At 35.9% G+C, this 25,000-nt stretch overlaps 1 protein-coding gene and 1 long non-coding RNA gene across 2 annotated transcripts in view; one reads left to right on the top strand and one right to left on the bottom strand.

Moving 5' to 3' along the window:
- The window catches only part of LOC127069249 (uncharacterized), a 5,554-nt gene extending 3,349 nt beyond the window's left edge, over nucleotides 1-2,205 (bottom strand). The window contains exons 1-2 of the long non-coding RNA XR_007783391.1: nucleotides 2,092-2,205; nucleotides 1,826-1,959 (exon numbers count right to left, since the gene is read on the bottom strand). This is a non-coding gene — a long non-coding RNA (uncharacterized LOC127069249). The remainder of the gene's footprint in view (nucleotides 1-1,825; nucleotides 1,960-2,091) is intronic.
- Nucleotides 2,206-16,281: 14,076 nt separating this feature from the next.
- The window catches only part of LOC127069217 (microtubule-associated protein futsch-like), a 41,186-nt gene continuing 32,467 nt past the window's right edge, over nucleotides 16,282-25,000 (top strand). The window contains exon 1 of the mRNA XM_051006004.1: nucleotides 16,282-16,768. Coding sequence (XP_050861961.1) covers nucleotides 16,710-16,768 — 59 coding nt within the window. The 5' untranslated portion in view covers nucleotides 16,282-16,709. The remainder of the gene's footprint in view (nucleotides 16,769-25,000) is intronic.

Below are 25,000 nucleotides of genomic sequence, written 5' to 3'. Positions count from 1 at the left end.
CTTCTCATATTTTTTGATCTTACCATCCGAAATTGTGACGCTCGATGAAAAAATAATATATACAAAATTTTAGTGATTGAATTATTTGACTGAACAATAACAGTAATATAGATATATTAAAGCATACCGAAGGACACATACTTTTTACATTTAAATAACATAGAAATTTTATCTCGTAAAATGATCGATGTTGATCGCTAGTACAATAAAAAAGAACGTGTCCATATAAGGCCGATACTATTTGTAATTAATATTCTCTAAAAAAAGTATTAAAATAATTGATAAAATGATTAGTTCAACAGATATTTTAATTTAAATATTGCTAAGAAACCATCACTCTCTTATTACTACTATTTATTTACTATTACTCTTACTACATTGTACATATTAATAAATATGTACGTACATGGTTTCATAATAATATTGAAATTGCAATGTCTCTTAACCTAATGATTTTTCAACATAAATAATACTTTTTCATACAGTATTACGAACTTGTATAAAATAAGATAATAAAAAAAATATATGACTCCATTAAAAAAAAAAAAAACGAACGATCTTCGTATAACCTCTACGCATTTTCCTACAAAAAAAAAAATTAATATCAGAGATCTCGCTGGAAACTATTTAACTTTTATCTAAAACATGTTTCATTACGGATGCTAATAGTGATAGATATAAAATGACAGTAACGCGAAACATTAGAAATATATTTCTTTTCACGTCGACAAGTTATGCGTGTGATATTAAAGTAATCTTAAAAGGTTACAAAAGAAAAATCTCAAGAGAATCTATTTTTTTGTAGAATACAATGATAGTACGTGGTAGTGGAATGCAACGAAGAAAGAAAGCGAGAACATTGCCAATTTCGTAAGGATTCTCATAGGCTAATTCTCATAGGAAGATCGATAATCAGCCTGTCAAAATCAGTGAACGATCCTTTAGGATTTAATAAATAACTCGAATCGATGTGAACAAGATTTATACTTCTACTCCCCCTCCGTTTTCCTTTCCTTCTTTGCTTTCATTTTCTTTCTTGAATTATCTCCCCTGGGTGCCTTTATATCGTGATGATGAATTCGATCAGGGATTCGTTTTGGATGCGCACATGGACCGGATTAAAGTCTCTCTACGGGATCGGTATATATCGTCCTTGTTTGAGAACATGTGGCTCTTGGATATACGAACAGAGAGAGAGAGAGAGAGAGAGAGAGAGAGAGAGAGAGAGAGAGAGAGAGAGAGAGAGAGAGAGAGAGAGAGAGAGAGAGAGAGTATGTATGTATATATGCGTTTTGGACGTATGGAAGAGCCGTTGGTAGCCCTAAAATCAATACTGAGCACACCCTCCTCCTTGTCCTAGGTCCTGTCCGGTTTCTGCGCGGATACTGCAACAGCATGGTCTGTTCGAGAGTAAAATATCTCTCGTTATAGATTATAATTCAAATTTCCGTTTACATAAATCGTGAATATAAATATAAATACTCGCTGAAGAGATATTCCTATGAATTTGTCGATGACAAAAATGTTTCTTCAAATTTGTACGACTGTATGTTTCTTAATCGATAAAAACCATACGAAGAAATGTGACTGAACGCACATATAAAAAAAGATAAAAAATAGAAAGGCATCTTCGGAGAACCTTGAAGTATCCAAACTCGCGAACGCGAATATTCGTCCTCGAAAGAGAAAAAGAGAAAGAAAAAGAACGAGAGGAAGTAGAAGCAACTAAGATGTCCCTTGCGGTGTTTGACAACTCAAATGCTCTTTAAAAATAAAAAAATCTATTAAGACTCATATTTAAACTCTGAACACTTAATTAGGATACCTTCATCATTATTTGCACTCTCTCGTCTACCGTGGATAAGGCACTTTTGTTGTTCATACTTTCACGGCTTCCTGATCACGTCCTTCGTTCCGTATCGATACGCGTTCCGCAAGACGATAAAATCCCTTCGTTCTCTGATATGAAATTAACACTGATTCTTGTTAACAATGCACCAAAGTATGAAAAAATATCTTTATTCGAATTACGCATTAAAAATAAATCTGTGCGCATAGATTTGATATATAGCAGTGATTATTATTCCTTACCTTACAACACTATCGTACAATTATATCTATGCAATACATGCAATACTGATTTTACACATGTAAGGAAACATACGTTTCTTTGGAATTGTACAAATTCTAGATCAAATAAATACATTTTTCATTACTGAAGTTCACAACATAATAAACGTATTGAATTATATACTTATATTTTATCAAATTTATGTCATTATCTTATCAAGTATAATAATAAAATTTATATAGTACGATCAAACAAGATTACTCCGTTAAGATGCGTATCTACTTACATAAAAGCATTCTAATAAAAATAAAATATATAGGAAAGAAAAAAAGATGAGGGAAAGGGTGCGATCATGTCTTCGGATATTCATTAGTATTACTAGTATAAGTCCAAATCACGTTAACTTAAAAGTAATTGAAACAAAGCAATTTTATTAAAAGAGATCGTTACTGATCCTCCATACATCTAACGATGCGAATCTAAAGTTCTCTTGTAACAAAGTATGTAATGTAGCGTAATGGTTAAGTTGTTCCTTTTCTCCATTTAAGACCTTTTGATCGATCGAACGATGGAATTGAATCGTGTACTCCCTTTCAATGTAAAATTTATAACAAAGCACGGGCTCAGCGTAGACGAGTAAAACATATTTTGAGGATACTTACGTATAAACCGGTATGCTTTGAGTTGAGTAAAGCTATGAAACGTTTGAAAATAATGTGAAAATTCCAAGGTGAGTATTCCATTGAAAGGATCGTTACTATACATGCACAAAGAGTGAATACGAATCATCTGGAGCACCTTCGCTTGAAAAATAAAATTCTATTCGTCCACGATCTTCGAGGGTAACGTCCTTCGCTAATCGAAGTTCTCTTTGGATATCGAGAACGAATAAACGGACTCTCTCCAAGGACATCGAGAACGTTCGTTTCATAAACTTCTTATAAGTAATAAGACGTGCGATTGGATTGATAATCTTTCGGGACCCCATAGGGCATCAAGTATAATGGTTTAATTCATATAACGTGTATCCATAAAGAGAAAAAGAGAAAGAGAGAAAGAGGGGAGAGGGAGGAGCCTCTTTAAATTTCACGAAAGGGGATGATGCATAGCGAAGAAGTGAACGGACCTGTGCCACAGTTACCGTTAGAAATTACTATAGCGAAAGTCAAGTGATCAATCGTGATAAGAAGAATATTCGTTAAATATAAATTTAAACGATTGTAATCTCTCTAACGAATAAGAAAGAAAGTATGTGATAATCTATATCTTCCAAAGTATTTTAAACGGAAACGTAAACATATGTATGTGTGTTTCATTCCATCTATTTCACGTAAACGCAATACGAACGAACGTTAAGTAAACGTGGTAGAAAGACTCGAGGAACGTTTGCACGCACGTACATACGCTACACTCACGTTTTACATCTAATTCAGTGTACGAGCAGACGTAACATAGTACTTTCCTGCTCTTCGAACTATCTGGAAAAATTCCCAGTAATTTTCTTCGAACCAGAAAGATCGCGTTTCTCGTAATGACGTTACTCGAGAAGCTCTAGCAAAATCTGTTGAACTTTACCTTTTTCGTTTTTATTGTTTCCTTTGCTATTTTTTCGTTTATCGATACGATGAAGGAAGATCAAAGCTGAAAATCACTTCCTCGATGACGCTTCTTCACCAAGTAGGAAAGTACCGATCTAAAAACCACAGAAACTGCAAGTCTGATCTGAATTAATTATGAAGCTACTTTTCTCCATCTCTCCTTCCTTCTCTCTCTCTCTCTCTCTCTCTCTCTCTCTCTCTCTCTCTACCTCTCTCTCTCTCTCTTTCGCGAAGATCATTTCTTCCTTCTACCGCAAACTTTCGCACTAGTCTGATCGATGAAACTAGACATTAACGAGCTTACCCAAATGATCTTTATTACAAGTTATTCCTATCTTCACTTTTTTTCATTCTCTGTTCTCTTCATCTTCTACGAACTTATAAAGATATTAATGAATGACGAGAGATAATTATTAGGCACAGCTTGCATCGAGCTCGCGATATTAGCTCTCTCCCTGTAGATCTAAATGGACAAAGACGATTTCGATTTATCATTTCGATCGAAACACATTGCCATAAATGGCAAAGAAGAAGGATATTCCATTCTGGCAAAACAAATAGTGTAAAAAAAACACGACGGAAATTTTTCCGTTATTGGATTGTACGATAGGATTATTTAAAGAATTAACATCGAATCATTAACGCAACGGAGAACGATCTATGTCCTACAGGATGATGAAAATTTATCAGGTTGCGGCATTAGCTACACAGATTAAAACAATAGCAAGTAATTTCTTTAAACTTACGAATTAGTCATGGTATTATGACAAAGAAATGAATAAAAATTTGGATACAATGGCGTTACATTTTTAACATGGATGTATCTACGTTTTTGCTCATTCTCAAAGATTGCAAAAGTTACGTAGGGTCATAACGTAGGGAGAAATATTAGATATAAATCTATTCAAATTTCAAAAATCCTATACAAATTCTTTGTAAAGAATTTTGTAGACTAAATCGAACAAATCAATTGACCGAATATTGATTTATCTTCGTATGTTCCGCCACTTGAATTTACAAAATTCCGTGTAAAATAACCGTAAAACGAAGGCAAAAGAAATATTTGAAATTCCGATTGGTTCGATGAAAATACATCGTCCTGGTCGAGAATTAATAATATCTTTCCTTTGTTCCTAACCAACCAGGCGTTCATAATAATGCGGAATTGCATATTGTATCGTAATTGTCATCTGAGGTCTGTCAATTTAAAGGTTATTAACTCTGAAAATTACTTTGATATTTATTATAAAATCGCATTTCTCACCTTCACTACGTATTTACTTGCTAGTAATTTCGATATGCTCAAAACCATCCATTTATCTGTGGAAAATGATTTATCGAACGAGATATGATAATTCTTGACGCTTCAGTACTCACATTCGTTGAACTGAACGTCAAACAAGTGCTTTCCATCGTCGATATGACATGAACGAAGCACCATTGTGAACCGTTCCGTCTTGTTTTAATTTATTTAACGAGCGAATGGTATTTCTAGGATCGGTTGACACGTAAGAAGATCTATGAGCTCAAAATCATTGGTTAATCGATATTCAACCAACAACAAAGATACTAATGCATTTGGATAGCGTATGAAAAAGAAAACAAAAAAAGACAACGGATCAGAATTGTATAGGACAATATTAAACCAGCAATCAATGGATATGCGTAAACCTATTGATCAACTTAGTTAGTACTTGAGCAAAATTTCAAACGAAATACATTTTTTTCAAACTACAATCCGTTTTTCTCTTTTTGCCCTTTTATTCCCTTCCACGTTACTCTACTATCCCATATCGAAAGAACAATAAGTGAATCAAGCATTTCTGATAATGTAACTAATGGTATCAAGAACAATGGAATATCTACTATTTCTCAATTACTCATAGTCATTTTGAAAGATCGACTTTTACTAGGGATCAAAATCATAGTAAAATGTCGTATAGTAATTGGAATAACAAATTCTGGAATTCGGAAAAAGAAAAAATATTATACGGGTGCTTAGATGAATAATTAAAAATTTTCATTTTGGATTTCAGATAGACCTCGACCAAAAGAAAAGAACATTATTAATAATAAAAAAAATTCAAAGATTTTGAAATAAAATAAAAGGAGCTTGTAGAAAATTTGAAGAATTTTTATAAAAAAGTGTTAGATTCGCTTGAATCATTCATCCTTGACACCAGATGATGTTCAAACGTAAAACATCCTGCAATAAATTCTCGTGTAACGAACGATTCATTAAACGAGAGAATCCTTTAACGAACTGCGACTTGCGATTAACAATCTCCTAATTGCAAATGCGAATTGCTAATTAAATCACAAATAGATTTTTCACTTTGACTCATCGATAATTATAGCGAATCATTCATATTGACCCGATACGTGCACTATGTTGTTAAGCTGCATCCGCACTGCTAGCGTCAACCAGGTCGACGTACGACCAAAAAGGCAAGCGACCAAACTCGATAACCATACGTGTCGTTCGTGCATCGCTTCATGTTTTCGTGGTCGCCGGCGACCGTTGGTCATAGTACGCTCCATATATTCCCTTGAATTTAATGGTCACTGGCGACTGATCAACAGTGTGCATGTAACCTTAGAAATACTGCGTATCTTGGGCATGCAGCCTTAATCGCCAATTCGCAGTCATCGTTTCAGTCGATGCGTATTAACATTTTACAATTTTTATCTGCTTCTTTCATCCGCATAATGACGTTTCGTCCTTTCATCAGAACATGTTATCTGACAAATTAATAAATCAACTGAATTAACTCATTTATTATATATACATGAATTGCAAACGCGTATTGAAGAGATTATTTGAAATAGATATTTTTCATTAGCATTTCTCTTTATAATTTTAAAAAATTTATCTTTAGTATGGTGACTAGTATTTTTAAAAAATTCACGAATATTTTTAATGTTTTCTAAAATTAACGAATAATATCTAATTTCTTTAAATAGAAAAATATTCAATACCTTCATTCAACTAAATATTTTTTCGAATATTTCTTTTCCATCCTTTCATTATCGAAAAAATACACATGTTTTAAGTAAGTCGGAGAATATTTAAAAAAAAAGATTTGGATGCAAATAAGCTCGGGTCGATTGTCTCGCGATAAATCGTAGAATTATTTATTCCGAACCATCTTCATTTCTTTGCATTCGCATTAAGATTTAATCTGCATTCATTTTCGGAGAAATTAATTAACAATTTCGGAAGGTTCAAAAAAATTTTGCGATTTTCTTTTGGATTCATAGTGTAATTACAAGAACTACTACGGCTTTAGGTGTGTAGCATGCTATTTCAATTTATCTGCTTTAAAACAAATTTGGGAAAAAGAAAAGAACTAGAAATCGAGAGAGAAAAAAAGAGATTATCATTGTTTAGCCAGTACAAATAGTAAAAGCAATACATATGAATTAGATATAGTCGAGGTAAGCAGCAAATTTGAAACTATCGTGGAAAAATACCACCCCTATATTCCAGCTTCCCTTTCTCTTCGTCCACCTTTTCTTTCCTTAATCCTTCTTTATGCTCAGTAATTACTCCCTTCGAATCAAGCCTTTGTAAACGTTGAGTTTGATACAAAGACCGCACATAAACGGAATAGAAACTGGTGGAAATCAAATAGCAAGCTCGAATGTCGGCATAAGGTTTCGAGAGAAAAACGTGAGAAATTCGTGAAACGAATGAATTTACAGATCATGTGGACAAATAGAAGAAAAATACAAGATCTTCTTCCGAAGGATCCACTTGATGTCAAAAAATGAAGTTCTTCTTTCCTACTTTCTCTCCTTCCATTTTCTTCGATCCTACGTTCTTTTTCGAACCCATACTACTCCTTGCTAAAAATAGTAATTAACCCTCGATCGCTCTTATCCCCTGTAGATAAAATCACCCTCCGAAAAAAGAATAAATATCTGGAGAAAGAAAATTGGTCCAGAAAATACCCGCTGAATGAAATTTATCAATATTTCGAAGAAATATCAAATCGAAAATCAAGCATTATGCAAGATCACTTTACGCCTATTAAAAGAATCCTTAAAAAATGAGGACAAAATGGAAATTTGAAAATAGAAATTTAGTAAACGTTAATTGTTCGACGTTTTCCTAGCTAGAAAAACTCGTAATCTTTGAAATTCGTGATCATATTGATTAAATATTTATACATTGCGTATTGATTTAAGATGAAAGCACACGATAGTAAGATGGTATCATACATTATGAGATGAGAAGAAACCATGATGAATAAACTCTCTCTCTCTCTCTCTCTCTCTCTCTCTCTCTCTCTCTCTCTCTCTCTCTCTCTCTCTCTCTCTTTCACGTTTCGTTCGAAATAACTATAACAAGCATTCGTAACAATTTATGATTGGAATTCAAAGTTCTGCACAGATATTCCATTTCTTCATCCTGTTTCTTCTTTCTTTTTCTTCACAAAAAGCTCAAGCAAACATATTTAAAGTATTAAAAAAGTATATAGTGTTAGAAAATTTAATAGAACATTTATCACGTAGAAAAGAAAAGGAATCAACTAAATGTAGTATTCACGAAAAAAATTCGAACCTTAGTCTGCAAAAAAATTCAAATCCAGGATTTTCGCTTTCCAAGCAATCGCTTTGAACCACAGGCCTTTAAGTCAACCTTCCCACAAATACATACTTTATTAGAAGTGGAGATATTCACTTCTATATAAGCGATATCTTTAAAGGTGTTCGTGTTTAACGAGTTCATTACAAAACTCGCTAATTGGCTTAAGATACGAATATCATTCGTAACTAAAAGAGGAATGCCGCTATAGCGTGGTACTGCTTAACGATTTATTAAAATGAGGAAATGTACAAAGAGAGAGAGAGAGAGAGAGAGAGAGAGAGAGAGAGAGAAAGATGGATGGGAAAAGAAAAAAAATTAATCGACTAAATTAGTAAGCATAATGTCTGGGACCTACGTGACACAACATCCACCTCTAAAAATCTGTCAGTCAAGGAGTCAGGGTGCCAGGCAGGAAAATTTCACTGAATCGAATTATAAACTCTCGGTCATACGTTCGGTAAAACTTTTTATTCTCACTCACGCAAAAGGTATTCTCCTCTCTATCCAGTTCTAAATACATTTTCTCCTTCTCTCTCTTCTGAACCCTAAATCCAGGATTTTTGAATAATCGCTCTTTTTTCGTCTTTTCTTTTTCTTCAGTACAACACATGCTCTATCCCTCGATACCTAAGCTCGATGCGTCACCTTTTGTGATTCTTCCTCTGTAGATTAATCGAAATAATCGGTCGATGAGACAGCTGCAAACCCAAATGGGATCGACCCTACACTATATAATAGATTCCGAGCAAAATCATTTCTTCCCTTTTTATTTTCTCTATATTCATTTCGTCAATATTCACAATTATGAATCAAACATTACGTGAGGATTAAATTTTTCATATGAAAGATAAAGCCATGAAATGTCATCGTTTTTTCGTAGACGAAATTGCTATTTATAAAATATCGAGCAAGGAATGAAAAGCGCGTTTATGAGGGTTAATCATATTTATATATAATAATAAGTCACGTAAACGGCAGTTGATAAAAGAACGTTTGCATTAATTCGATATCGATATTACGTTTTTCCAAAAAAAAAATATACAAAAATATATGAAATGAGAAAAATAGTGATAGAAAAGAAAGATAGGTGCTATAAAATAATGGAATGTACTTTTTAATGATAAATTCTCTCAATGAGTAAGATCATAAAAAATCAACGTCATCAAACATCGATGATTTTTCTACATTGCTCGTGCTTTTTTCAGAGAACCCTCGCCTACGTAACATATGAGGCAACTACTAAATCTACAACTTTGAGATTAAAACAATTTGTCATTCGGGAATGCTTTTTCGCTTGTGGATATGTGAAAAATGGAAAACATCATGAAGGAGACAGACAAAAGCGTGTAAACTACGATATTTTCAATTACGAGAACAATCGCAGTATTAAATCGCTCTTTATTGTTATAATTGATCGTACCTTATAAAGAAGAACTCTGTGATAAAATTCAACGTGCACTCTGATGTTCAAAAGCAAAAAATTATTGCTTTAAATCAAATCTTTACGACTGATTGTAATGAATAACATTTATAATATTGTAACACTTTAGTTGTCATATGAACGAGATATGTTTGCAACGGAATTTGAAAAATAAGAATCCAAATTACATGTTTCATAAAAATACATAGCGCACACTGACTTTTAACTTTCTGTGTTTTTCCGAATATCAAATTCTACTTTCTATCTCTAAATGAAGTACAAAGTTATGGCAAACAGGAATATTAAACGCTTAATTCGACGTTGAAAATATTTATCGAATATCAAACGAGACGTGGGTGTAATTCATACTATCTGTTTAGTTTCCGAATGGCATCCTGTCAACGGTGCATACTCCGACTAATGAAATTTCCCTAATAGAAATTTAAGAAGAATGTATCCCTGATTTTGTTTAAAGATTTCTACGAACACTCGGATCCCTAGATACTTGGCCTAGCATCACTTCCATACTCTTACTATCTCCTTCTCTCTCTCTCTCTCTCTCTCTCCCTCTCTCTTTTATACTTCCTTGATCTTACTGCTAGATATATCTATATTGCTTTGTCCTTTTGTGTACTGAGTGTACGTTCGTGTATATGTATATGCATATATATATATATATATATATATATATATATACACATATGTATATATATGCATATATATATACACATATGTATATATATGCATATATATATATATATATATATATATATATATATATATACTTACGGAGTCTCTCTAGTGCAACAAACGTTATTCTCTCTCTCTCTCTCTCTCTCTCTCTCTCTCTCTCTCTCTCTCTCTCTCTCTCTCTCTACTCCGTAGCAACCCTAGCAACGCTATTGATTTCCTTCGTTCCCCCTTCAGCGAGAACTATCTCACAGAATTTACCCTCTTTCGTGAAAAAGCCGTTTTACGACTGGGGAAGAGATCGAGGTATTGTCGATGTCGTTTCTACCGTCTAGCAGGAAATCAAGCAAAATGTTTCGGAGTTTATAGCAAACAAAGAAAGTTGATACATCGTATCGTTGATACGGATAGATCGTGCACCTACTCATAGTAATTAGCCAGCATCCTTATTATTCATGCGATCAAAATACATCAAACTGTATATATATCATTAAAGCCATCAATGAGATGTAAAGTATACAATGAATGAAAAAACATAAGATGATTCAACTTACCGCGACCTTTCTCTTCCTATATATATATACGAGTGCATACGTACATATATGAGAACAAGAGCACCGATCTCGATATAAACTAAAAAAAAAGCCTCACGGAGATTGTCATAAGAAACGTTCCATGAGAAGAAAGTAAGATAAAATCATATAAGGAGATAAAAATCGTTATCGTAAATTACTAATCAAAGGGATTAAGAACTGCAATTGCTGTTCCTTAACAAAACCTTAGGACCTCGAAGATTCGGAAAATTCAAATAGTACACTATCTCTCGATGGTAAAGAAACCCAATGAAATTTTTTCAAGGCAAATAGAAAGTATATCGAAGCACCCGGAATATCGATAACTCTAAATCGAGTATTCTTCGTTTATCGTACTATCTTGTGCTATCACGGAAGATCGCATAAGTTTAAGATCGTGGATATTTATATAAACAGACAGATATGTATAAGTACAACAAATACATACATACGGATTCGTGGGAGTACATAAAGATAAATATTTACGGTCGATCAACACATATGTGTGTGTGCGCGCGCGCACGTGCCTTTTCTGCCGTACATATTTCGCGTAGTTTAGCACGAGATACGGGCGAGTACCGGAAAACCGGACGATCGAGAGCTCACTCTCTCTCCTCTTGCTCTCTATCACACTCGAGAGTATTTTTCACGAGGTTGATATCGTTCGAACTAGGAGGTCTGCATAATATCTCCATTTGCCTGTGCGACGATACGAGCTTCTCGCGACTGTCTTAATTTACGAGAAAAGTGTTACGTTTAAATAGTGAATAAGGAGTTTTACGAAAAAAAAGGAGAGGCAGATAATGACAAATTCTACAGGTTATTCGAACGAATACATTTCTCCTTTGTAATCTTGATGGAATCGATCGAATTGAAGCTACCGCCTTACCTAAAAAAGCTAAACTAGCTACCGAAAAAATTTTCGGAGTCACTCAAACTCGACTTAACGTCTTCGTCCTCGATAGATGTCGCAGTGCGACAAAATTGTTTTCGTCCAAACGACCGACATTGTTCGACAAAGAAGAGAGGATTCCATATAAGGTCTAATATTACTTTCTACTGATGAACGATCAGTTCTTAAGATTTAATTTGATTTGTTTTTGTTATATCGATATATAACATGCGACAAAAAATAATCTGATCTGAATTTCAAACATCGCGATCAACATGAATACGACAGTACAGCTTAGAATTTGAGCGCTATTATAAAACATGCTTTGTTTTTTTATTTGTCCAGTTGATCGGTTGCTTAGACAACAAAGATTTTATCGTCGTACAATATTCAGCGAAGACGAAGCGTAACTCGGTTCTTGCAATCACCTCGAATTTAAACGTTACATCCAAGCAATTGACCATAACCCGTGATACAGTCGAACCTAGCTCGTTTCCAAACGCGCCTAATGCCAACTCATAGTACAAACGGTCCAGATAGACGAGAGACGACTCGATAAATTGCACCTAAATCTATTGAGTCTTCTACTCGTCTGAGAGCCGGCGAGATAAATATCTTTATCGTAGAAGGGACGTTGTCTCGTTCCATTGCATGCAACAAATATGACAACTGTTAATTCTGTCAAATTCATTCGACGATCGTGACTAAAGTCGAAAAAGGTAACATACGAGAAAAACGTCAAGCAGGGCCTCCTAATCAACTAATCTGCTAACGATTCAAATAAAATTGGTATATTTTGCTAGTAAGAGCAAAATAAGCTAATTACATTCTGATAGAAACACGTAATCATAACAGCTCGAAAGCATTCATGGAATCCACTAACATATTTATATGCGCATATGTGTCTACGTGATTCTCGCATGTAACGTATTGATTGGACGTATATACTTAGGTACAAAATATAACTAGGATACGGTTAGAACAACCTTACAGAAGACAATTACACGAAACAAAATTGAAATATTTCGATCGTACATCGAGTCACATAATCTCCTTATAATATTAATAAAAAAACAAAATTATAAAAACCAGAAGAGTAGAGAGACCCATAAAGTTCCTCCGAATGACTTATTATTTTATGAACACTACAAAATCGTCAATCGGTCAAGCAACAAATTTGAATGGAGACAGATGTCAGTTTTATCACATATGAGACAAAGTTCAAAGAAACGCCGTTATAAATAAGACATGATCGTTGCAGTATATACAATCGCAATAATAGATCCTGTCGTTGATTTACCCATGTGAACGAACGAAAAAGATCTAAATGAAAAAGAAAAGAGGAAGCTGAGAAAATGAGAGGAAGATGATAGAGAAAGTGTAACCAATCTGAGGGAGCTCGAAATTGAAAGTAATTTCCTCTTCTCCGTCTTACTCTATCTCTTTGCTCTTTAACCACGGCTCCCTCTTCCTCCTTTCTACAAGAGACTCCAACGATGATTCTTTCTCGCTACTAGAAGATTCAGGTCAAGTTCACTGTCTGCTCGACAACGACTCTATCTCCTTTTCTCACTCACATTTCACTTTCCATCGTTCTTTTCTTCTTTCTCTTTCTTTCTCACGCATATGGCTCTTATGCAAGAGATATTACATCATTCGAGCAATTTCACTGTCGTGTCGTGACTGTGACCGTCGAAGATGGAGACTGTCTTTCTCGAACAACCATATTATGTCAGTGTCAGTGGTAACGATTTCTCTCGAGCGAGGAGAAACGTGGGTAGATATGGAAACTCGAGAGTTACGAATCGAGACGAGTTCGGTTCGCTGAACCGAATTCCCCTTCTGTTCTGATGAGCAAGGCTGCCTGGAAACGACGTTACTACGCGTTTCTTCTTTGTTTATTCATTCTCTACGGTTTTTAGATTTGATTACAGCCGTCAGTTAAAGCAAAAAGCGTGTTCACGTTCCTAATTATTATTAGCGTTATTAATCCGCACTTATAAATATTCCATTGTATCTTTATTTCATCTGCGTAAATGCGAAAGTTCTAAGCATAGCATTTTCTTCTGGTGCAAAAAAATCTTGTAGTCTTTATTTCTCTTCCATATTAGCTTTAGAAATTTAATTCAAGTGTATTTTACAAAAAAAGGAAAAAGAAAAAAAATGAATTCTGCAATTGATGTTTTGAATAAAGAAAACTCAAATTAGCGATTGGTGCCAAACGTTCGATCATGAATTTCGAGTTCAGCTATTTCGAAATTTAGAGCTTCTGAATGATACGACGTTAAGTAATCACGCTTATTATCGAAAACGTGTTGGTTTTATTCGAGTGCCATTTGAATCGCAAAGTGCTTATCTTCTAGATCGATGTGTTTATTTTGATGTTTTTATGCATACAAGAAAAAGAAAAAGAGGAAGAGGGATGTGGGAAGGCAAGTTAAGCGAAGAACGGAACAAACAATTGATCAAATATGGAGCCGCCCCGTTACTAGTATAATCTCGACATAATTAAAATTATTATTGATTGAACGTCGTATTTTCAATCATGCTAAGTAACGATATGAAAAAAGAAAATATTGAGATTTTATGTATATTAGTCATTAGCCGACCGATGAAATTAATGATCTTTTAATTAAATGATCCTTTAATTACCAATTCTAAAGTAATGTAAATTCGAAAGAAAACAAATGTAAATATAAACTTGTATGACGACGTTTCTAAGAAGTGGATGATACAACTTCAGATGAATGATACAATTTACGAAAAATTCACGAAATATTAAAAGAAAGAGAGAAAAAAATGAGATAGAGAAATAATTAAGGAAAAATCTGTTTTTTGGAATCGATGTTCTTGGAATGTTACGACAAAAGTCGCGTATAATTTTGAATGTTCATTCTCTCGGTCGTTCCCAAATAGGCCGGCTGATAGTGAGCGAACAAGCTGAATTTCCAATAGCATTGACCAATCCTTACGGCTTACGTTCGGATACAAAATCCCGGATAAACCTTAACACAATTTCAAAGCGTACTTCTTGGAATCTGTGCGATTTCAACGAACACTGTTGTAATCGGTATGGATGAGATTATTAGACGAAATACACGTGATAAATGTTCATGAGCCGGATGTAGGTATGTATGCAAATAGAATAATGATGTACCTACAAAAAATTTGAGAAAAAAAATATATGAAATTTTTCCTCCTGAACACGCAATTGAAGACGAGATAGAACTTGTATGTATATACGTTGATGACATCTTTCGCATCTTTCAAAATAGGAAAGATGGGTTCTTCGACATCATGGAGATAATACATACGAGAGAGGCAGAGGGAAAAGCTTTGATCTCGTTTGCTTTAACCATTCAACGGAGGGTCCCTCTTTATCATGCGTAGAACACCAGTCGCTAATTATGAAAAGCAACATAGGAACACTCATAGGAAAATGCTACTCGAGTAAATATACACGAGCCACTCGAAAGCACGTGTGTAAACCTGCAGGGACACACTCGTAGAAAAGAGCGGAACGCGCGATTAACGCGCCGCTGCCATCCGCGAGCGCTCGAAATTCTATGGGCGATGAGTGATATTGCCGAGAAAGAGGACAGCAGTGTGTCTTTAAAAATCAACACTACGTCAAAGCGGCGCTTCACACAGAACGGGTCACGAAGTGCGAATGAGAGTCCGTCGGGCGCAAACTCCCGTGTTTCATGAAAACGCGCAAGCGCAAAAACAGAAGTAAACCCTTGGCGCCATTCCTCTTTATCATGATATTTCCGCTTTTTCTTTTTCTGTTTCATTCTTCTTTTCCTTTTATTCTTCTAATTTTACAATAATCAAATTGAAACTCCTACGATTCACGATCTACAAAATATAAACTGACCCGATATTCAACGATATATCCAAATGCACGCAAAGAGAAGCGAAAGGACAAAAAGGGAAGATACATAATCAAAATCGATGAAGATCAACTTATGAACTTGGTTACAAACGTGCACAAAGATAGGAATGAAATGGAAAGAATTGCTCGAGTATCGGGACATCTCCTTTTTTCATGCAACTGCCACCGTTGTGTGTGCGTGCGGAGCACGTAGAAAGAGAGCGAGAGGCCATTATACCTCGATGCTGGAGTAGGAGAGAGGCGAATAAACGCTGGAAATGGAGGAGAAGGAGGATGAGTAGGAGGAGGAGGAAGAGGTGGCAGATGGGGCAGAAGGGGAGGGAAGAAGTGGCGGAGGATGCTCTCCTGTATCCGGCAAGTACAGCGAGCATCGTTCCTGCTCCCCCGCCAATCCGGGTATGCGACGTGGGGCGGCTTTGAAGGTAGGGGCCGCACGATTCTCAACGGCGGCGGCGGCTGCGGCGGCGGTGGCGGCTGCGGCGGTGGCGGCATGGCTGCCAAGGTATTTAAGGTACCGTGAACCGGCGGCGCACGAGTAGTTCACTTCTGTTCGGTGCGGTGTCGCGGTGATTTTGAGGAGACAGAATAGAGAGAGAGAGAGAGAGAGAGAGAGAGAGAGAGAGAGAGAGAGAGAGAATGCGTGTGTGCATGAAAGAGGGAGAGTGAGAGAGAAAAAGAAAGAAAGAGAGAGAGAGAGAGAGAGCGTAGTATAGTGAGTAGGCCTTCTGTCTCGTACCAATTCGCCGAAGGGTGCGAGAGTGTTTCGGTCGGCCCCTTGAAACAACAATCACTCGCCGTCGTTCGTGCCACTTTATATACTTAGTCGTTTCTTTCTTATTTGAAAAAAAGAAAGAGAAGTAAGAAATAGGGTAAGTTGATTGGCAATACGCGCAAAAGTATTCTTCAAAAGTTGAATCTTCGCGCGAAATTGCAAGATATCGTGCCTCGAGTGGGAGAGGAAGACGTAGCACCTTCGAATGATCGCCGCATTTCGTAAGAATCTCCTTCGAAGAATTTCCAGGACCGTCCTCGATAGGTAAGTCCGCAATAACGTGGGAAATAATTAGTGAAAGTTTCGATAAACAGAGAATGCAAAAGTGAGCCCGCGTCGATCACCGTCGATGAGTTGCTTCTTATCGTATTGGTGACAGCGAGTGATCAAGATCAGTGATCGTTTGTATTCATCGTCGTCGTCTGTTTCTTTCTCATTCTCTTCGTGGACTTTCTTACGGATTGGATTTCTCATGTGCGTTGAAACACTTATGAGGCGCTGGAATGATCTTAGCGGAGATGTGCGAGAGTTCCTTTCGTGAAAGCCACAAGTGAGGCACGACGAAATTCAATGTACCTAGGTTGTGTGAATACTACCTTGAAGGAAGATGCTCGATCAAGGTAGAAAGTGAGTTATTGCGTATCGCAAAACTACGAACCTCGAGAGCCAAATATACACGGCATTCTTTATTTGGATATTTTTTTCGGGGAATTCGCGATCGAGATTTACCGCAATATAGTCGAGTTCCGAGAATGTACAAGTCGCGGATTCTCCTGGGAACTTGTAAGTCTTTTTTGACTTGATAACACGGAATGAAATCTAAAAGATATCTAAATGATTCAAACCGATATACAATATGTATGCCTGTCGAATCGTAGTCCGTGAAGGATAGTCGAACGTGCACGAACGCCTCTTACAATTAGAAAATAGTATCTGAATATCGAGGCGAATACAATCAGCGCGCGAATACCAAATGTCTCCTTCCTCTCATAACGGATAGACTTAGAAGACCATACAAATTCGACGACGGCCACTTTCCAACGACATTTTTTTCTTGATTACTTTTACAATGTCGTCCATGATTTGTTTATATTTTTCTTTTTATTCTCCTTTTTTTTTTAACAAAAAAATTAGATCGAACGAGAAAGAAAGAAAATTTCAATCTTAGATTTTTTTTATCGAGGATTCGATTCGATTCGATCTCAAAGTCTATCGACTTGTTCGCGTGACGACCTTCGACAAGAATTTCAAACAGGGATCCTATTCTAGCATAATGAGTTAAAAAAATTTCAGGGATCGACATAATAGATCCTGTCCGCTGCCAAGCGACGTGGTAACAGAAACGAAAAATGTAAACTAGGAGAATCTATGGGGTCCTACAGACCCCTTTGTATCCGTCGGCCTGGACTGCTTTAACTTCTCTTCCGACGATGATGGAGAGAAACGCGCGTGAATAAAAAGAATTCCTGCGGTGGATCGAATTCTTTTAATGCCATGAGTAGACGACGACGACGACGACGACGAATATAACGAAGCTAACACATACGATACATCGTAAAATTTTGCATGATATCTCGTCTTGTATTTATTTATGGATATTATCTGACCTTACAACAATAAGATAAAATACTAGCATAAGTATTTTAAAAGTATTTATAAAGATATTTATAAAGTATTTATAAAGTATTTATAAAGTATTTATAATGTTCTACCCAAGCTAGAGGAAAAAATGTTTATCACCTTATTTACAAAGATACATTTAAAATAATTAAATTTCAAATAGATTACTAATCTAAACAATTGATTCGACTTGAAAAACAATTGAAGTCAATAAAAGGAATGATAAGATAAAACAACTTCTATTGTACTGATTTACCGGCGACGATCTTTCATTATTCTATGCAAAAACCTTTCTTTTTTACAATCTATAGAAATCGATCGGATAAATGATCTATTCTATCGAAGAAGTGACGCTACTCTATACGATATCAGTCTCTAACGTTTGAAAGGAACGAGATCTGTAATAATCTATGATCAAATAACATGAAATACTCGTCTTTACACGACTTTCTCTATTCGCTATCCTTTTATTCGTAATTTTTTATAAAATAATTTATTCTAAAATATTATTTGCATACTTCAGTCTAAAATAGTAAATACCTATATTTATTTCTTATAACGCAAACAGATAATTAATAGTGATCGTTATATAATAGAGTCTATGAAAGTAAAAACGACCAAAAATTCAAAGCGTTCGTGAAACTCGTTGACGATAGATCCACATTAAGAACGCAAAGTACGTCTAAGGCAGAATGCTTCTTACGTGATCAATGACTAATAACTAATTATCAAAAGCTAATTACCGAGACCGCCTTTTGCCCGTATCGTGGATGGGCAGCACCAATTCCGGTTCTACTGCTCGTTAGGTGCAGCGATGAAAATAAAATGAAGTAATGGGGTGTAAGTAAGAAGCGATTATGCTCACGCGATCCAAGAGGGGCAATAACCGTAGCAAATCGAGGTCTAACGTGGTCCTTCCGAGGATCGAGAGAAAGGGGGGGAGGGAGAGAAAGATATCGTGCTTAAATGAAAATAAAATAAAATCGGTTTCATTTATATTTATAAATAATTATAAAACAAAAATCCCTGATAAAAGTACCAAGAACTTTCGATCGATCTTCGACGCGTACTTTTTCATTCTCACTTTTTTCTCTATTCTAGCGTTTCCATAGTCATAAATTTTTACAATATTCATCGACAGGCAAATTAACGAAGTGAAAACACCGTTAAACTATAATACCTTGCGTAAAGAAAACATAGATATTTTATAAAATTATGGATAAGTCGATCTTCGCTCGAGTGAACGTTTCGATCGTGTAGAATGTACATATAGATAAGAGTAAGTGAAACATGGTAAGTGTGCTCTTACAACCGTACCGGATGCTAAGAGCCATAAAGGGCAAGAAAGAGACAGACAGAATGAAATGATGCTGACACTTGTCCGTTCGTCGTCTTCAAAAAAGACGTTATGCACAGGAAGAAAGGACGATACTGCGATCGTTTGAGGCTGACGGATGGTCGGCCGATCACATAATTCTCAAAGCAATCAAACTGTTCTATGTCTATCGAGGCGTTCGATCTATCGATCGTCGTCATTGCCCATCGTAAAATATCGGATGTTTTTTTTAAAAGAACCGAGAATTCAATGTCGTTCATCGAAAAACATCGAATTCATTGTCCTCGTTCAACGATCCGTGAAACCTACATTTTTCTAAGTATAGATGTCCCTTTTTTGTTTCATCTCTATCATTCTAAAATATTTAAATTGTATTCGTCAAAATATACTATGCTTTTCCTTCGTTTTCTATGTTTTCTCTCGAAATATCTCCATTTACAAAAATTGGTACAGCGCTCTCACGAAATCACGGACGTGCTTCGTGGCGATCATTGCAAAATTTGGATACGCTCCGGAATTACGAGGCGTGAATACTAATGAACCGGTCGCGTCCCCACGACGAAATTTCTTTGACGAAACGGACGTTGACCCGAGACGAGATATACGAGTAAAAGAGATGGAGAGAGTGGCATAGCGACTGGTAAAAACGTTCTTTTTTTCAACAGGGGAAAAAATAGTTCCGCGTAAAGCAAAGGTTCGCGTGAATTTATTAATAAGAAATTAGAGAAGTACCGTTAGATAGTGTAAAACTTAAAACGTGGCTAATAGTTGAATTTTTATTTCAAGCAAGTTGGAAATAGGAAAGTAAAAAGATGTTCAAAATTCCTACTACAAATTCAAGAATTTTCTAGTCGCGATATTTTTCTATTTTTGACATTATAACTGAACTCTTTCTCATGTAAAAATTACGGTGAATCATGATTAACGGACACACAATTTGCACGACAAATATAACCCGCTTCAATGACGTTTATTTAGCTCTTCGCTCGTGAATCCTTTTTAACAGATCATAGATAATGACTGAAATATTTGACGTTTCTGGTATGATTATCAAATTTTCCCGTCATAGTAAAATATGCTCATTTGAGGAAATTGAATAATTTTTATCATTTATTTTATAATTAAACGTGCAATCAAGTTGGACTTAAAATAAGATTATTTTTCTCGGGGTTCCCTAAGATTAAAAGAATATATTTTTTTCGTACAGACATTTCTTAGAGACATTACTTGTTCCTCCTCTAAAATGCATTACCGATGATAAATCGAAGATAATTTATTAACTTATTCCACACGGTGATTCAACATAATTGTCACCAAAAATATGAGGTCGATTATATTTTTTCCTACTCGCTAATGATATCACATCGATAATTGCCTTGACATTTCTTTCAATAACATAATTCGGTCCGTTAGATGGTGTTTTATCGATATGTTTCGAGAAGAAATACAAGGAGTTAGATACAAATGTATCGTAAATAAATCGAAAAGTAATTCTTTCGTTCATGCTAATTACTCGTTATTCGCATTATATCAAATGACATGACCGACGAAAGACAAACCCATATGAAAAGAATTTACTCGCTCACTCTTATTCTTCTGGAAAGTGCGATACCATTCGTATTCCTCGCATGCCTGCCCATGCATCGATGTCGAATGAGGTTTATGAGCTCTTCGCCCAGTAACCGGTCATGTATTCGATAAAAATCGGCTACTCGCTTTGAAGGGATTGGAGGGAATTTCAATGCGCGTATGATTCCGTACGTTTGTTTGCCACGCGGCCGGCTTGAGATCCCTTGCACGTAACTGCACGAACTCACGCCGAATGCTTTTAAGAACATTAATAAACTCCTATAGTCGGTCCGTCTCTTTGATCTCTCACGGCGATCCGTTTCACGTGTACAAGGTTATCGATTTCGGTGATCCGAAACTGATCCGAAGGTGTACTTTTTCACGTTCTTCCACGTATGTACATGAGACTCTATAAACAGATCATAACCCTGACCTTGCTTACCGTACTCACTGAATTCGGTTAGCCGGTCAACTAATGGTCTAAAACATTTTAGGGACAATCTCGTTCTTGTCTAAACATAAAGAAATGTAGTCTAGTGAGTCTAGCGAACTTGCTCTATTAGTTTACTTTCGTAATAACGAAATACATATTTCAAATGGTTTTACCAGAAACCAAAGAGAGAGAGAATCGTTATTTACGACCGATTGGTGACACAAGTTATCCTACACCGTTTCTCTTCTCTCGTACACACTTTTCTCAGCTTCTTGTTCCTCTGAGCTTCCCATGAGGCACAAAGAAATGTATAATGTATAATACATACATACATATCGTCTGAACGGATTCCGCGTAATCAAGCGAAGAATCGCGCTTAATTACTGCATGGTCGTTCCATGGTACGGGAAGACACGGATATAGTCGATAAAATCGCGAGTGTAGAGTAGCCGAGCATAACACAAAGTCGAATCACCTTCGGTACACGCAGCCGCAAAATTTCTATTTTTCTTGAACCGAGCAAGTAGTCCGAGCGAAGGCTTTGTTTTTCTTTTTCTTTTTTTTTTTTACTATTCTAGCTTTAGCTAGCCAAGAAGCTGTAGATATACCATATTTGGTAGATTCACGAAGAAAGACATCCTGTTATAGTTGTTAATGAAAGGGAACGAGTTGGTAGGGGATTTCGTATGGTATGCGTAGCAAACTTCTGGGAAAGCAAGTACCGTAAGTCGAAGCCACGAAGGAAGGTGGAATTGAGTACGATCGCGCGTACACATTACGAAGAAGTGGAGAAGGGCAATAAAGAGCGCTCGGAGTTGATGCGAAAATGCTTTCATACGGTATTCGAGTTCGTGATCTAGACACTGGTAAAGGTCGATATTACTTTTTTCTTCCTTCGATATTTCTTTTTTTTTGTTTTTTGTTATTTTGATTTCAAACTATCGTGCAATAAGCTGACGTCATATCATTTGAGAGATGATTTAATATGTCGTACCGTAAATATATCAAATCGATCGATCCTGACCGCTTCTCCTATTGGTCTTTAGAAAATAGCTGCCGGTGTATGTGATAAGAATATCCTTCGATCGAACCTTTCGACAAAATCTCGCTACGCGTCCATGAATTCGACGTTCCAAACTACCGAATACCATCAACGATGATCAGTTCTCGTCGAAGAGTCGACACTGTATAGAATAACAACCTTAAAACATTTTTTATGAATATGAGATAAAAATCATAAAGAAAAAGATTAGTTAATAAATTTTCTTTCATTTTCATTCCTATTATAAACTTTCCATTTTGTGCTTAGAGTGTTAAAAAACGACAATAGTAAACTAAATTCACGACATAGAAGCGATTGTATTGTATCGAGTAAAATTCACATGACATTACTATCCGACACAAGCACTCTCTCTCTCTCTCTCTCTCTCTCTCTCTCTCTCTCTCGATCTCGAAAAAGATTATATCGAAATCATACGATATAATCTTCTACTTTTTATTTAACAAAATCATTATCATGAGATCAGAATACGTTTTCCAGAGCAATCCTCTTGTTCAAACACATTCCTTTCACGATATAGCATATTGCGAACAAGTGTTAACGATGAATGCAATCTTTTTAGAAAATCGATCAAACAGGTGACCAAGAATCTTCAAGAGATAGATGGATAAATAGATAGATAGATAGATTGTTCTGATCGCGAATTAATTTCCATCGATAATTGGGTTGTCATAACGCCGTATTTTACAACATTTTCATTTTTCGTATACAACATTTTTCGTTAGATTATTCTTTAGATTATTTCTTCGCTAGATTATACGAACGATAATTATCACGATAGGTCGACCTCATGTCTTTAGCATTACTTTCCTTCTTTTAAGCCTCTTGATTTCTATTCGAGAAAAAAAAGAACGAATGTTTATTACATCAGAGTCAAATTCTAAATGTGTTAAATGTAGTAAGTTTAAAGTTAACAAAACATAAGCATACTTGATAAAGTAACATTTTATGCAAAAAATATGAACAAAAAGCAAGGATAAAACAAATCTTAAAATGAAATTCGATGCATCCATCCGTCTCATTATTATCATCGGCTTTAAAAAAAGAATGATAAAGGAAAGTGGAGCAGAACAACGATAGATGAAACTAACGAGAATGACCAAAAAAAACTCTTTGAAGGATTCAAAGTTTACCGATATACCCTTCTACCATCTCGACTTCCTACAATTGTTCTTTCCGTATGATTTTCACACAATTATGCGAACACAAAGGGAACTGAAAAGGAGAAATAAAAAATATCGTGATGCAAGATAATCAGGAATTATGTAAAAGAATAGCAGACCTCGGCATTCACTACCTTCCATTTTATTACTCAGATGGGATATTATCTTATTTCCTTTGCTATCCTCAAGAAGGTACATACCTAACTACGTACATACCTACATTTTTATTCACGGTATCACAAAGTCATGAAATTTTCCAAAAGAAAATAATTTGTTCTCATTAAGGGATTCGCGCTAATGGATCATGATTAGGTAACTAAATGAATCGAAAAAGCATACAAATTCGATCCATGAACGCATCAGTACATCCGAAAGGTCGAACTAGTCGTCGTCGTTGTCATCGTATGCTGTGATAAGGGAGCAGGCAGAGGTAGTGGATACGACCATTCGTCTTCGACTTGAGGAGGGATGATCTCTCTCGCCTTCTGCGTATCGAGCACAAGAGTAAAAGAAACTGTCGCTTAACGAGCGCGACGCCGAGCGTGATCGTTAATCGTCCGGCATTGGGTATATACGAAAAAGTCGCTCGACCATGAAGAATGAACTCTCGGAAACATCGATGTTCTTCTCCCTCCACCCTCACTTTCTCGAGCCTCATATTCTCGAGCCTTCCTCTTCCTCTTCCTCTTCCTTTCTCTCCCTCTCTGTCCTCCTCTACTATCCATTTATCCTCATGAGCTACGCCGAGAGCCATGATCGTCCTCGATCGCGCATGACGTCTATTCCGAGATTAATAACATCCTCCACCGCCACCTCCACGCCAAATACCGTTGCTTCGCACTCTTCACAGCCATCAACTTCGAGGACATAACTGCAAAAACAAAAAAAGAAAAATAAAAAAGTACAAGAAAATAGAAAGTGTGGAAGAGGAAATATCAGCCCTGCTAGGATACGCTCTCTTACCTCGATGAAGACCATTTGCGGAGGCTCGTAATAAAATAGTAACAGAGTATAGATCCTTTTCATGACTGCTCCATCTCGAGTAGTTACAAACTGTCTCCTTCTTTTTCTTTTTTATTTCAGCATTTTCCTTTATCTCCTTTATTCTGCTATTTCCTCTTTTCTTATTAACGCTGCTGTGAACTTTCGACAAATAGCTTTGGAATTACAATAGCAGCAAGTGTTATCGAAAGTTTTCATCGAGAAGCTTTCTCCTTCTCTCTTCTTCTCTTTTTCTTTCTCTCTAAAGTTTTTATTATCAAAACCAGTGAACATACCTTCCTCCCTATAACGAAAACAGGATCTAAAGAAAGAA

The sequence above is a fragment of the Vespula vulgaris genome, chromosome 1, assembly GCF_905475345.1.
Source record: "Vespula vulgaris chromosome 1, iyVesVulg1.1, whole genome shotgun sequence".
NCBI lineage: Eukaryota > Metazoa > Arthropoda > Insecta > Hymenoptera > Vespidae > Vespula > Vespula vulgaris.
Note: the sequence above shows the minus strand (reverse complement) of the source record. Positions and strands in the feature narration are given on the sequence as shown.